Source organism: Ornithorhynchus anatinus, chromosome X5, assembly GCF_004115215.2.
Source record: "Ornithorhynchus anatinus isolate Pmale09 chromosome X5, mOrnAna1.pri.v4, whole genome shotgun sequence".
Taxonomy (NCBI): Eukaryota; Metazoa; Chordata; class Mammalia; order Monotremata; family Ornithorhynchidae; genus Ornithorhynchus; species Ornithorhynchus anatinus.
The window spans coordinates 55,804,409-55,819,495 of NC_041753.1; the positions used below are offsets into that span (position 1 = coordinate 55,804,409).

General features: G+C 46.2%; 1 protein-coding gene across 5 annotated transcripts in view; it reads right to left on the reverse strand.

The window, feature by feature from the left end:
• Nucleotides 1-15,087, reverse strand: part of DOCK8 (dedicator of cytokinesis 8) — a 194,247-nt gene that overhangs the window by 59,492 nt on the left and 119,668 nt on the right. For all 5 annotated transcript variants that reach the window (XM_029055093.2, XM_029055091.1, XM_029055090.1 and 2 more), the window contains 5 exons: nucleotides 13,375-13,609; nucleotides 11,526-11,690; nucleotides 11,000-11,169; nucleotides 8,725-8,820; nucleotides 4,385-4,480 (listed from right to left, as the gene is read on the reverse strand). In XM_029055093.2, the coding sequence (XP_028910926.1) occupies nucleotides 4,385-4,480; nucleotides 8,725-8,820; nucleotides 11,000-11,169; nucleotides 11,526-11,690; nucleotides 13,375-13,609 (762 nt within the window). The remainder of the gene's footprint in view (nucleotides 1-4,384; nucleotides 4,481-8,724; nucleotides 8,821-10,999; nucleotides 11,170-11,525; nucleotides 11,691-13,374; nucleotides 13,610-15,087) is intronic.

A 15,087-nucleotide genomic window follows, 5' to 3' on the forward strand; every position in this document is an offset into this window, starting at 1 on the left:
GTAAGATTGCCTGAACGACTGACTAGCCAAAAGCTATCGCCATGTGAAGATGGGATGATGTGAAATGAGTTGGTGGTTTCTGGAGGTTCCTTATGGTGAGGTGCCTAAACCATGAAATCATCATCATTAAAATGCTGCAATTCGGTTGGCAGAGTCGCTGGGAAAGACATAGCCCCAGAGGTTGAGCCACCCCTACTTGCCTAGAAGTGGCCCTATCCAGATCTGCGTTAGGGAAAAAGAAGGTGAGGAAGCAGTGTGGGAAAGCTCCCATTCCCAGGGCTCTTGATGCATTCCTATAGGACTTCTGTTTCTGGGAATGCTGTGCTAGAATGCTTTACTGAGGCAGAGTGACAAGAGTTAAAAGAAGAGAAAGACGTAGGAGGGAGGAGGGGGAGGGGGCAACGAGAAGCAGTATGGCCTCATAAGAGAGCACAGGCAGGTCTGGGAGTCAGAAGACCTGGGTTCTAATCCTTGCTCCGCCACTTGTCTGCTGTGTGCTCTGGGGCAAGTCACTTCACTTCTCTGGGTCTCAGTTCCCTCATCTGGAAAACGGGGATTAAGACTTGAGCCCCAGGTGGGCCATGGACCATGTCCAACCTGATTATCTTCATTCATTCAATCAATAGTATTTATTGAGCGCTTACTATGTGCAGAGCACTGTACTAAGCGCTTGGAATGTACAAATCGGCAACAGATAGAGATAGTCCCTGCCCTTTGACGGGCTTACAGTCTAATCGGGGGAGACGGGCAGACAAGAACAATGGCAATAAATAGAGTCAAGGGGAAGAACATCTCATTAAAACAATGGCAAATAAATAGAATCAGGGTGATGTACATCTCATTAAACAAAATAAATAGGGTGATGAAGATATATACAGTTGAGCGGACGAGTACAGTGCTGAGGGGATGGGATGGGAGAGGGGGAGGAGCAGAGGGAAAGGGAAAGGGGGGAGAAGAGGGCTTAGCTGCCAAGAGGTGGGCGGGGGGGTAGAGGGAGCAGAGGGAAAAGGGGGCAGCTCAGTCTGGGAAGGCCTCCTGGCAGAGGTGAGCTTTAAGTAGGGATTTGAAGAGGGGAAGAGAATTCGTATGGCGGAGGTGAGGAGGAAGGGCATTCCAGGACCGTGGGAGGACGTGGCCCATGGGTCGACTGCGGGATAGGCGAGACCGAGGGACGGTGAGGAGGTGGGCGGCAGAGGAGTGGAGCGTGCGGGGTGGGCGGTAGAAAGAGAGAAGGGAGGAGAGGTAGGAAGTGGCAAGGTGATGGAGAACCTTGAAGCCTAGAGTGAGAAGTTTTTGTTTTGTGTGGAGGTTGATAGGCAACCACTGGAGGTTTTTAAGAAGGGGAGTGACATGCCCAGAGCGTTTCTGCAGGAAGATGAGCCGGGCAGCGGAGTGAAGAATAGACTGGAGCGGGGCGAGAGAGGAGGAAGGGAGATCAGAGAGAAGGCTGATACACTAGTCTAGCTGGGATATTACGAGAGCCCGTAGCAGTAAGGTAGCCGTTTGGGTGGAGAGGAAAGGGCGGATCTTGGCGATATTGTAAAGGTGAGACCGGCAGGTCTTGGTAACGGATCAGATGTGTGGGGTGAACGAGAGAGACGAGTCAAAGATGACACCGAGGTCGCGGGCCTGAGAGACGGGAAGGATGGTCGTACCATCCACGGTGATAGGGAAGTCTGGGAGAGGACCGGGCTTGGGAGGGAAGATGAGGAGCTCAGTTTTGGTCATGTTGAGTTTTAGGTGGCGGGCAGACATCCAGGTGGAGATGTCCTGGAGGCAGGAGGAGATGCGAGCCTGAAGGGAGGGGGAGAGGACAGGGGCGGAGATGTAGATCTGTGTGTCATCTGCGTAGAGATGGTAGTTGAAGCCGTGATTCAAGATTATCTTGTATCTACCCCAGCGCTTAGAAGAGTGCCTGGCATATAGTAAGCGTTTAACAAACACCATAAAAAAGGGCTTGGCACATAGTAAGTCCTTAACAAATACCACAACTATTATTATTAAAGAGAGCATCTACACCTTCTAAAAAAGAGAAGCAGCATGGCTTAGTGGAAAGAACCCGGGCTTGGGAGTCAGAGGTCATGGGTTCGAATTCCGGCTCTGCCCCTTGGCAGCTGTGTGACTGTGGGCAAGTCACTTCACTTCTCTGGGCCTCAGTTACCCGATCTGGAAAATGGGGATGAAGACTGTGAGCCCCACGTGGGACAACCTGATTACCCTGTATCTCCCCCAGCGCTTAGAACAGTGCTTTGCACCTATTAAGCCCTTAACAAATACCAACATTATTATCCCTCTTCCCCCTCTTCCTGAGACCGTGAAGGGTACTGTATCTGACCTGATTAATTCCTTTCCCCTCCTCTCAGCACTGTGCTCGTCTGCTCATTTGTATATATTTTTATTACCCTATTTATTTTGTTAATGAGATATACATCCCTTTGATTCTATTTATTGCTATTGTTTTTGTCTGTCTGTGTCCCCCGATTAGACTGTAAGCCCATCAATGGGCAGGGATTGTCTCTATCTGTTGCCGAATTGTACATTCCAAGTGCTTAGTACAGTGCTCTGCACATAGTAAGCGCTCAGTAAATACTATTTAATGAATGAAAAAGCTGCAGCTTTTAAAGAATTCTTTTGGCCTTGCTCTCTATGAATGTTGTCCCAGGAACATGACATACATGTGTCCCTTACTGCCTACCTTACTGCTGGGCAGAGCTAGCCTAGAGAAGAGAAAGAGGCTGTGGCAAACAAGGCCAGAGAGCACTCTCTCCAGTTCTCTCCCTATGGAAACAGTCTTCAGGGTGCACAAAGACATTGTCTTAGAAGAGACGGCCCAGGCCAGTGTCTTCTTGTCTTGTGAGCCAATCCACTCCAAATGGGAGGTCCCAATTCAACTTCTCGGTGGGAGATCGCAGTGTCCAATACAGTGTGATGACTAACAGAATACAATTGTGTTCATCTTTTGTCTAAGGAAGAAGGCTGACCAACAGCCAAATAAATAATGCAGAACACAGACAACTTCTGGCTTCTCTCCAAATAACACCTCAGGTTGACAGCTGTTGTAAATTCTGTCTCCTTCATAGCAACAACCATCTGGCACATCTGTTTGCTTCTTGCTTGGACAATAGAGGGGTGTGGGAATTGGGGAGGAAGGGAAGAAGGAGAAGTGACCATTTGTCTTCCACACTGGTCTGTCGGGAGTCTACTCTGGCAAGGCCACCTGGAAGCTTTAGTTGATGCAGAATAAAACAGTCTGATGAGAGAAGGGTTAGGCTGGGACAGTAATTTACTTCTGGGCCCCTGAGGCTTGAGCCTGCTGTCTCTAGAACCAAAACAATTTATTCATCAAGAAGTATGAGAAATGTCCAAGGACTGGTGTTGGTCTGTAATGACAAGAAGATCAATTCAATAGTACTGGGGCTTCAACACCAGAGGGTCTCACCAATTAGACCATTGGTGGCAGGAGTGGGGAGGGTGACTTTCATTCTCTTCCAAGCTACCACACTATAGTATTAACCTAACCTAAAAAGTAGAAAGCATCCAGCATGGTAATACTTAGGCAATGACAGTTGGTTGCCTCAGCAAGGTGGGGTGAATGGTGACGTGGACACTGCTTACACCCAATTCCTAGCCGTAGGGGCCTTTAGGATTGTCCTTTTGGGTACTGCTCATCCTCTCGACCTGCATTAGCTGTGGATCCATATTGCCAGGGAAATCAAGCTGGGAGGATGACAGCCAGCCTCTCCCAGCACAAGAGAGAACGATTGCCTATAACCATCTGAAACTCACTGAAAGATGCAGACCTTTTGGTCCTATGATAATTTTCGAGCAAATCGATGTCAAGAGAGGTGTTTGAAGGCAAGAGCTTCCAAAATCCTTCTGGTCTACAGCCACCTCCGTCTCTTTTCCAGACTAAGAGGGGATGTCATCCTTTCACGTGCCGAGGAATCAACTTGCCCTTCAAATGCATTAACGCTTAGAGGGAAATATCTATCTGAACGTAACAGAAAGAATACATGTTGTGGATGTTCTCTAACTGAAGTTGACCCAGACACACAGTGATGCAAAGATGATATCAACGTGGTGGGAAGGAACCAGTGCAAAAAACAGGGCACCAGAGAAGGGAGTAAATTTGTCCATCTGCTTTGTCCAGAGGGCTCCAACCATCCATTTTGGCACTTATAAGTTTACTGCCACAATTAACATCCCCTCGGAACATTTCTCCATACCCCGGACACAAAAGCAGAATAACATTTGGGGGCGACCTGTTGATGCATTATAGGTTTCTTTAGTGACTAGGAGGTCGCAAATGTGTCGAGTCCTTTTTCCAAATGTATTTAATATCCCAATAACCCGAGGAGGTTACTGAACTGTATATATATCTTACCAAAAGCTCAAAGAAGAACCAGGCATACTTGAAGACGTTTTCTCTCACCATGCCAGTGCTGACCACCATCTGCAGTGCAAGTTCCTCATGGAAGTGCTGGAACAAAAAGGTAGTACTTGCTGAGAAGAGTCTCTTTCCCTCACAGCCCTCTGATGAACCCTAGGGACTATCAGTCAATCAATGGTATATTTTGAGCACTTACTGTGGGCAGAGTACTGAACATACACTTGAGAAAGTACACTACCACAGAGTTGGTAGACTCATTCTCTGCCCACAAGGAGCTTACAGTCTAGAGTGGGACAGACTAGATGGGTACTGTAGAATGAATGCAGCTGGTAGTTTGCATGATTCAGTCTACCTTCCTTCAATAATAATCACAGTAATGGTATTTGGTAAGTGCTATGTGCCAAGCACTGTTCTAAGCGGCTGGGGTAGATACAAGGTAATCGGGTTGTCCCACATGGGGCTCACAGTCTTAACCCCCATTTTACAGATGAGGTAACTGAGGCACAGAGAAGTTAAGTGACTTGCCCAAAATCACACGGCAGGCAGGTGGAAGAGTCAGGATTAGAACCCACGACCTCTAACTCCCAAGCCCATGCTTTTGCCACTAAGCCATACTGCTTCTCCAACCAATGCTAGTGGACCACTAATCTATACCCCAGGAATACAAGGCTGTGTAACCTGGGGTCAGGGAATGTGTCCATCTGTTGTTGTATTGTAACCTCCCAAGCACTTAGTACAGTGCTCTGCACACAGTAAGCGCTCAATAAATACAATTGAATGAATGAATGAATTGAATGAAATACTTGCTGACCAATTTAGTCCTTGGGCTCCCAGGATAGATGCCTGACGTACCCTCATTGCCCTGCCTCACTGTGGTTCATTGCCTGAGCAGAGAAAATCCTGAGGAACACCTAAGGAAGAGTGATAGGGTCCCCAGGGTCTGAACCTTTGATCAGTATCTGCCGCTGTCTGGGAGGCAGGTGATAAAATGGAAGGATTAATTACTCAGTCAATCAATGGTATTTACTGAGCACCTACTGTGTGAAGAGCACCGAGGTGCTGCAGCAAATCGATTCCCCCTTATAGTGGTCCACTATCCCTAATCTTCTTTATAATAATAATAATAATGATGGTATTTGTTAAGTGCTTACTATGTGCCGAGCACTGTCCTAAGTGCTGGGATAGATACAAGGTTATCAGATTGTCCCACGTGGGGTTCACGGTCTTAATCCCCATTTTACAGATGAAGTAACTGAGGCACAGAGAAGTTAAGTGACTTGCCTAAAGTCACACAGCTGACAAGTGGTGGAGCCAGGATTAGAACCCACGACCTCTGACTCCCAAGCCCATGCTCTTGCCACTAAGCGATGCTGCTTCTCTTTATCTTCTACTTGGCTAGAGAAGCTGCATGGCCTAGTGTCAAGAGCACAGGCTTGGGAGTCAGAGGATGTGGGTTCTAATCCTGGCTCTGCCATTGTCTGCTATGTGACCTTGGGGAATTCACTTCACTGTGCCTCAGTTACCTCATCTGTAAAATGGGGATTAAGACTGTGAGCCCCACGTGGGACAATCTGATAACCTTGTATCTATCCCAGCGCTTAGAACAGTGCTTGGCACATAGTAAGCATTTAACAAATACCATAATAAGAGTGTGGGAATGGAGGAGAAGAAGAATTAGGGAACCAGATGGGCTAAAGAAGGACTTGTACTCCCTTTCTTCACCACTCCATCCTGTATTGCCAATCTCTCTTGGGGTTCTTTCGTAACCTCCTGAATAGGTAGAGGAAGAGTGGATGAATTAACCAATCAATCAACGGTATTTGTTGAGCACTTACTGGGGGCAGAACACTGTACTAAGCGCTTGGGAGAGTACAATCACATCTCCTCCAAGAGGCCTTCCCCAACGAAGCCCTCATCATTTCCCCTACTCACTTGCCCACTCAAATCTGTAACCATTACGCCCTTAATATTCACCCCACCCTCAGTTTCACATCATTTATGTACATATACTCATACTCTGCCATTTCCCCCAGCTGTAATTTATTTCAACGTTTGTCTCCCCCTCTAGTTTACTAATGCTAATAATAATAATAATGGTGGTATTTGTTAAGCGCTTACTATGTGCAAAGCACTGTTCTAAGTGCTGGGGGGCTACAAGGTGATCAGGTTGTCCCACGTGGGCCTCACAGTTAATCCCCATTTTACAGATGAGGTAACTGAGGCACAGAGAAGTTAAGTGACTTGCCCACAGTCACACAGCTGACAAGTGGCAGAGCTGGGATTTGAACCCATGACCTCTGACTCCCAAGCCCGGGCTCTTTCCACTGAGCATACGCTGCAATGACTCCTAGAGAAGGGTGTAGCTAAATATCTCATCTCTTAATTACCCAGTCTCTATTTTGCTTGGTGTGTTTGGACTAGAGGATTTAGGGGAGCCCACATCCCCGGAATCCGATTTGGTGCTGGGAAGGGCAAGAGATACATGCATTTGCAGGATGGGGCCAACTTTTGGGGAAGAGGATCTCCCTCTCCCCTAAATCCAAGTTCCAGCTCCCGACCAAGCCCCATATTCTCCACAGTGTTTTTGGCACCGTTTTTAGAATTGGTTTGGGGCTGGCTTCTTTCTAAAAATGTCTTGCATTCAGTCATTTAGGCAAGGAGCTGGGAGCTGGGACCTGCCATAAGCAGGACTGTGGATGGCGGTGGGGGTAGGGACAAGGAGGAATGGAATTCCCTGCCTTCTTAACTCCTCCCACTTCCCCCTCCACTCTTGGTCTCAGTGTGCCTAATAATAATAATAATAACAATGTTGGTATTTGTTAAGCCCTTACTATGTGCAGAGCACTGTTCTAAGCCCTGGGGCAGATACAGGGTAATCAGGTTGTCCCACGTGAGGCTCACAGTTAATCCCCATTTTACAGATGAGGTAACTGAGGCACAGAGAAGTTAAGTGACTTGCCCACAGTCACACAGCTGACAAGCGGCGGAGCCGGGATTCGAACCCATTACCTCTGACTCCCAAGCCCGGGCTCTTTCCATTGAGCCACGATGCTTCTCTAAGTAGCCTGCATGACTCTCCTGGTCCAGGGACTACCCAGATTCTTCCCTTCTTTGCTTTTCTCTCTGGCAGACTGCCACTTGGGCCATTTGCTGCTCATTAGCACGTTGAGTAGACTGTGGGCAGGGCAAGGCAGGGCATCAATCCATTCTGCTCCTCATTAGCAGCTCTGGTTTGGTGTGGACAGAGTTTAAGACTAATGGCTAAAATGCAACCTTTTCTGTGAATGCCATTTACCACCTATTCCATGAAGATAAACAATATAATTAAAGAGTTGACTACTTAAAGCAAAGAAAACCTGAAACGTTGTTTTAAATCTCCTTTTGCTCTGTTTTGCTGAAAAGAGAGTAAAAAGGGCCTGAATAACAATCTATCCCAGAACAAGCATGGGCCAAGTAGGCTGCCAGATTGCTATGGGAAAAAGAGATTATAGAAAGGATAAGAAGTTACTTAAAGTCATTTGTATTATTTACAGAGGCATTTAAAGGGAGGAGGGCATGAATACAGCAGAGGAGCCAATACCTGTTATGCTATTAGTAAAAAGTGAGCAAACTGAAAGGGGACTACTTAAAGAAGATATTTCCAACATGGCAACGATTTAGTGAATTCAGAGTTTAATACTGTCTCCTTCCTCCCATTATGGCTCCATTATGGTCATTTGCAGTCAAAGCAGAAAAAGTTTTAATTTGCTTAAAAATGGAAACCAGCCGAACATAAAACACCTTGGAGAGGTGATGAGACATAGCAGCCCGGCAAACGAGAATGGATCTGAGCCTGTAAGAGATTTGTCCAGGCTTAACAATGAAAAGTTAGATGGTCAGTAAACAATCCTTTTATTGGGAACTGAAAGAATGAACTACAGGACTAATACTCTGAGGTGACGGGGAGTCAGGAGGTCTGGGTTCTAATTATGGCTCCACCTCTTGCCTGCTGTGTGATTTTGGACAAGTAACCTAACTTCTCTGGGCCTCAGTTTTCTCATCTGCAAAATGGGGATGGAATACCGGTTCTCCCTCCCCCTTAGACTGTGTGAGACAGGGACACAGAGCATATCATCCACAGATGGATGATTTTATATCTACTATCTTAGCATTTAGGACAGTGCTTGGCACATAGCAAGTGCTTCATAAACGTCATCATTATTATGCATCTGGTTACTTGCTAAGGGTTCTTGTAAACTGCAAACTTCCAAAAGAAGAGGTTTAAATCGGGGGAAGGGATTTGGTGGTGTTTGCCAGAGTTGGGGTGGGAAAGTGAGATAACGAGCTTGTCATACCTTTTTGCTGGCTGGTCTGGGAACTGCAGTGGTACTTGGCGTATCAGAGTTGGCTTGGCAATAGTAAGACATCCGATTGCAGCTGCGGTCAGCAACCTGGAGCAAATAAGAAAAAAAGGAAATGGTTAGAAACACAATCGGAATCGGGGAGGGCTCCATAAGCCTGAAAGAGAAAACCTTTGAAGAAAGTTAAAAGATTAGTTCTGAATTTAGGTGACAGAAACTGCAAAGGGAAACATGTTCCAATACTGCCTTCCTGCGGCCTATTCAGGTATTGTGTGCGCAGTTTCCCAATTTTCCCCTTCATTTTTCCAAGATGATTTCCGAAGAGAAGATGTGTGTTTTGCTCTTATTCATTGCTGAGAGCATTAGCTCACACCCATGGATAGACTCTTACCACCAATAGCACCATTTTCCGAAACAAAGACAGCTCTATTGTTCTGTCATAAACTAGTCTTTCCTGAAGAAATGAAAGAAGGTAGGAAAAAAAATGAATACAACCTACACCAGTGCAGAGGTTGTTTGGGGGGAAACTGTCATCTGTTAGGTCCCAGAAGATTTTAGTCAGACTTAGGTGTGTTTTCTAAAGGGTTACAATTTCTAGACTACTAATATTAATCTGGCAGGAGATGGCCGGCTCTCAGAGCTGTTACTGAAATTTTAGATCGCTGGAACAAAATCCAAAGTGAAAATTTGGAAAAAGCAATGTATGGTCTTCAAGAGAAGCCTCGACAAGTCATTGAATCCATTAGTGTCTGACGTCTATCATCTTGCAGACATTTTGATTGGCTTGGAACTGGTTGCCAGGGCAGCACTTGGCTGAGAAGGTGCGGACAGAGAAGCAATAAGGCCTAGTGGAAAGACCACGGGTCTCATAGTCGGGAGACCTCAGCTCTAATCACGGCTCTGCCATTTGCCTTCTGTGTGACCTTAGACGAGTCGCTTAACTTCTCTGTGCCTCAGTTTCCTCTTCTGTAAAATGGGGATGAAATAGCTCTTCTCCCTCCCCTTTAGATTGGGAGCGCTCTCATGGGACAGGTCAGAACCTGATTATCTTGGATCTACCCTGGTGTTTAGCACAGGGCTTGGCACACAGCAAGCCCTTGACAAAGTCCACTATTATTATTATTGTTACTGTGCACTCCTAGTGTCTCAGCATGACCCCATTACACCTGCCATAGCACTGTCTTCTCTAGAAGCAGGTAGAAAAACTGGCCCTTGCCACCTACCGATCTGCTGCCATCCATAGCCTCAGCTTCACTTCCTGAGGGAGCAAAAAAATGGGATAGCGACCAAAGTCAGAAAGATCTACAGATGCTCTGTCCTCAGCTAGCGAGGCCATGTTCGAGATGGTGGCGACCCCAGGGAACTGATCCCAGGGAACTGAGCCAGTAAGTCTCTTTCTTTGTCTCCTCACCCTCCATGTCACACTCGTTGGGTGTATGTATCTCAGTGTCTAGCTCATTCACGTGCAACGTAGGTCATTTAGAACACAGGACTCACTATAAAGGATGGGCTAAACATTTCAGCTCTAAAAAAATGGGGGTGTAATCAATCAATCAAAGGTATTTATTAAATGCTTACTGTGTGCAGAGCTCTGAACTAAGTGCTTGGGAGAGTACAATACAGCAGAGGTGGTAGACACGTTTCCTGCCTGCAACGAGCTTATGGCCTAGAGCAGTGTAGTATAATGCAAAGAAAGTTTTGAATGTCATTATTATTTTATCAAGGGAAATGATTTTTGATGAAAATGAAATTCAAGATGTCTATAGGTTTCAATGTGGTTGGCTCAGCCATTCTAAGGCCATTACTCACCACAGAAATTTGGCTTTTCTAGGCCCATCCTCATATGCCACTTTTGCCTATTTATTTCCAAACTCTATCTCTGAGTAAATGTGTTATCTCCCCTAAAAATTCTACCAGGGTTAAATATTCAAAAGACAACAGCCTCTGTCTTGTAGAGCATTTTTCTCAGAGGCCATGATTTAATGTCAGATTTGACCCCTGGAGTCACACTGGCAATTCCTGCCCACACTCCAGCCTTTTCCCCTGAACAGAGGCTTACATTGTCAGGCAGGCCAACCAATAGACTTTTGACTAACTCAGCGGGAAGCCCTGGAAACAGCACAGAAGAAGCCTGGTGGGGAGGGGGGTGACTTCCAGGGGAGCTTCCCTTTGGTAGAGAGTAGTGTTTTGTTTCTTAACTGACTGTAGTGTACTGAGTTTCTGGAATGGGTGGTCAGTTTGAGTTAGTGTACCTTTCTTTCTCCCATACCTTGGAAGACATGATAGTTTTCACTTCCTCGTCGGCAGAGGTGTATACGGCAGTGATATCCGGATTGCTGCAGCTCATCACACGTGTCTGCAAAAGCTTGGAGCCCACAGTGGCAGCAGAGGTGCGTCCAAAAGTGTTATAGCGAGAATCTGGATGAGGGGTATTCCCGGCTGTACCAGGCCAGTGAGATGAGCCGATGTTGTAACACAGAGAACAGATACAAAATTGCTTGTTAGACATAGACTGGAAGTTCAGGAGACCGGCCCTTTCCCTCCCTCATATGATTGCCTGCCAATTAACAAGATGATGCACATAAAGTGCTGTAACTCTACAGTATAGGCATTACTAACAGAGGGGTTTTCAGTATTACGTGCAAGCGTTGACACACACTTGCAAGTGGCTTTCCTCTAGTGAATCATTATGGCGGCATCAAAGGTCAGAAAAGCAGCGGGTCCTGAGCCACCAACATTTCAAAAGGCAAAAGGAGCAGCAGGTGATTTTAGCTGTAGAATCCCTAAGATACTACCTGGCTTTGCTATCTCTCTTTGGACTTCGGGAAGGCGGAAAACATAATACACGTAGGAAGCCAGGAGACAGTTCCTCCCATGCTGGTCCTTGCTCAGGTCTTTGCTGTTGTGAAGGCTGTTGGCTATTGCAACCACGGATTCAAAGGCAAACTGGGAGAGGTTAGCTGCCAAACAAAGAGAAAGACAGAAGTCTCAGCTGCCAAGTGCTTGAAGTAATTTAAACATTCTCTGGACGGATGGCAACCAATTCAATCCCCGCCCTCCGCCAATTCAACCAATTCCTCAGCTGAAGGTTGGGGTAACTCTCTCTAATCCTGACAGAGTTAAACTTCTTCACCAGCCTGCTACCACCAGCACTAACTTCCATCACAAACTAGCTGAAGAAAGCTCTAGACAGAGATTGTTTAACCACACAAAGTCTGTGAGACTAAAGATACTGGGATGAGGTTGTACTGAGCAACAACGTGATCATGGGGGCCTGGGGGCCGGGGGTGGCGGGGGAATGCGTTAGAGAACAAGGTCACAGTCTTGCTACAAAAACCACAAGGGAACAAAATGGATCCAACTGAAGGGTTCCATGAAGGAGTGACATGAGATTGAACTGTGACCTGTAGATCTGGCCACGTCCTCCAAGATGATCATTTAAACTTTAAGGTTTCTCACCGCCTCATCCATTTTCTAAGTGGTTTAAACTACGTAGTTGCCGGCCTAGCATCAAGGGGGCAAAGGCAGGGAAGAAGGAGTTGGGACATTTGGTGCTAGGAGGGGCAGTGGGGCTGGACACAGGCAAGGATACTGATTTTGATTTTTCAAAAACATTCTCTCCATCTCTCGGTCTCTGTGTTCCACTGTGATCTCACTATTACCTGGGAATGGGTGGATTTTAATAAAGCTTAATCACCCCCATCTTCCCACCACTGGCAGCCCTGGCTCCAAACCGCTCCCGCACCATCGGCAATGGGGACGGGGACAGGGAAGGATGCTGATTTTGACTTTTCAGAAACCTTAGAGCTGTCTCTAGGGGGTAGTCTTGATAGTTTCAGATCCAGTGGGCAGGAACCCGTCATAACAGTGTCATAAATTAACCCCTTCAAAAGGAGTGAAGGAAGATCAGACGGGGCACCCAGGGATGGCCACAATCCAACCTGGCATACTTTAGGCAGTTCACACCTGGGTCATGTACCTATCTGAAGTCCTTAGGGCCAGCCAGCATTCAGCTGACCACATAAGCTGATGCAGTGCTAGACACAGGGAGGAGACAGGAGTCCAATCTTCTAAAGACATAGTAGTGTGAGCGAAAGATGTGCATGAGTGCATGTTTGCCTTGTAGTAATAGCTTGTGTGCAGAGCACTGTAGGAAGCACTCGTCTCCCCTACAGCATGACGTAGTGGATAGAACACGGGCCTGGGAATCAAAAGGTCATAGGTTCTAATCCCAGCTCTGCCACTTGTCTGCTGTGTGCCCTTGGGCAAGTCGCTTCACTTCTTTGGGCTTGTTACCTCATCTGTAAAATGGAGATTGAGACTGTGAGCCCCACATGGGACAGGGACTCTGTCCAACCTGATTTACTTGTAACCACCCCAGCGCTTACTACAGTGTCTGGCACATAGTAAGTGCTTAACAAACACCACAGTTATTATTGTTATTATTACGGGTTGTAAGATCCTTGAGGGCAGGGACCATATCTTTTCTCTAACATGAACACCAAATACCCACGACCATGTTAGGGAGAGGTACTCCCTTAATACCTGTCAACTGAGATCTGATAGAAATGGGTTCTAACTTTAGCTTTGGTCTCTCCTCCGATTCCTCCACAAATGGCAAGGCAGAGTAAGAACACTGAATACCTGTTTGGCCTGCAATGATCATGGGCTGCACCGAGAGCTGAAATAACTTGTCCAGCACCAGATGCAGAAACAGTACCAGGGGTTCAAGGCAGGAGGAGTTCAGGCAGATTATGCTGAGCTTCAACTCATGCTCCAGGGTAGCTTCTGTGATCTTATGATCCAGCACTCTGATAGGAAATGTGACTTGGTTTTCCAGAGAGTGGCACAGAGTGAAGAACTTTTCTAGGTGATTTTCCTGAGAAGATGAAGGAAGAGGGTCACTGTTATGACATTGGAAAGTTATTCTACATATTGCACCTGCCCTTCCTAGGGAGACAAACGAGCAGATGCTAAGAAAACACTATTGCAGTGTACTCTGATGGTGGAAAATAGGATCACACACCTTAAAATCTGCATCTGAGCGAGCACAGTTTGATTCCCTATACCTGAAAGAAGTATAATGACTTCCACTTGCAAAGTTTTTTAAAGAGAAATGACAGATGTTGCGTTGCTTCCTTCAGCATTTTCAGATTTTCAAGGACTTTACATTATAAAAAAAGGTAGGGAGCTTAGTAGCAGTAATGGTATTTACTGAGCACCCACTGGGCACTATGCATTAAACTAAGCAACTTGGAAAAGTTCAACAGAAGCAGGAGTCATGCTTCTTGCCCACAAGGAACTTACACTCTAACAGGGGAGACAAACACAGGAATATTTACAGATATGGGAATAAGAATAAATTATTGACAGTACAATTGATTAGATATATTTATGCAGTGAGAGGAAGGTAAAGAAATAAATACATAAGTGCTAGAGGTGGCTACTGGGTTGATATGATTTGGAAGAAGGAAATTAATTGGGAAAAGGCTTGTTGGAGGGGGTGAGATTTTAGAAAGGCTTTGAACATGGGGTGAGCTGTGATCAGTCAGATCTGGTGGAGGAGGTAGTTCCAATCTGGGGGAATGGCACAGTCAAGGAGATGGAGGCAGGAGTATCAAGAGTGAAGTACAGTGAGAAGGTGAGCTTGAGAGAAATAGAGAGCAATTTGGGAAGTAGTGGGAGAAGAGAGCTGATATGTAGGATGGGGTGAGTTGGTGGAGAATCTTAGAAACCAAGCTAATAACTGTACCTTGATCGTCTACCTCACCACCAACCCCTTGCCCACATCCTCCCTCTGGCCTGGAACTTCCTCCCTCTTCATATCCAACCCTCTTCTGCCCTTCATAGCCTTACTAAAATCATATTTCCTTCAAGAGGCCTTCCCTAAATCCTCATTTCCCCTACTCCATCTCCCTTCTGCGACGCTTATCCACTTGGGATTTGTATCCTTCATGCACTTGATATTCTCTCCACCCTCAGCCCCACAGCACTTATGTACATATCCATAATTTATTTTAATGTCTGTCTCCCAGTCTAGACTCTAGGTTTCCTGTGGGCAGGGAACATGTCTACCAACTTTGTTGTATTGTGCTCTCCCAAGTGCTTAGTACACAGTGAGTTCTCAATAAATACCATTGATTCAATTTATTTCCTGAACTTATATGAAGTATCCAGCAAGCAGAATTTCCAGTTATAATAATAATAATTACGGTATTTGTTAAGTTCTTACCATGAGCCAGTCACTGTTCTAAGCGCTGGGGTAGGTACAAGGTAATCAGGTTGGACACTGTGCCTGTCCCACATGCGGCTCACAATCTTAATCCCCATTTTACAGATGAGGTAACTGAGGCATAG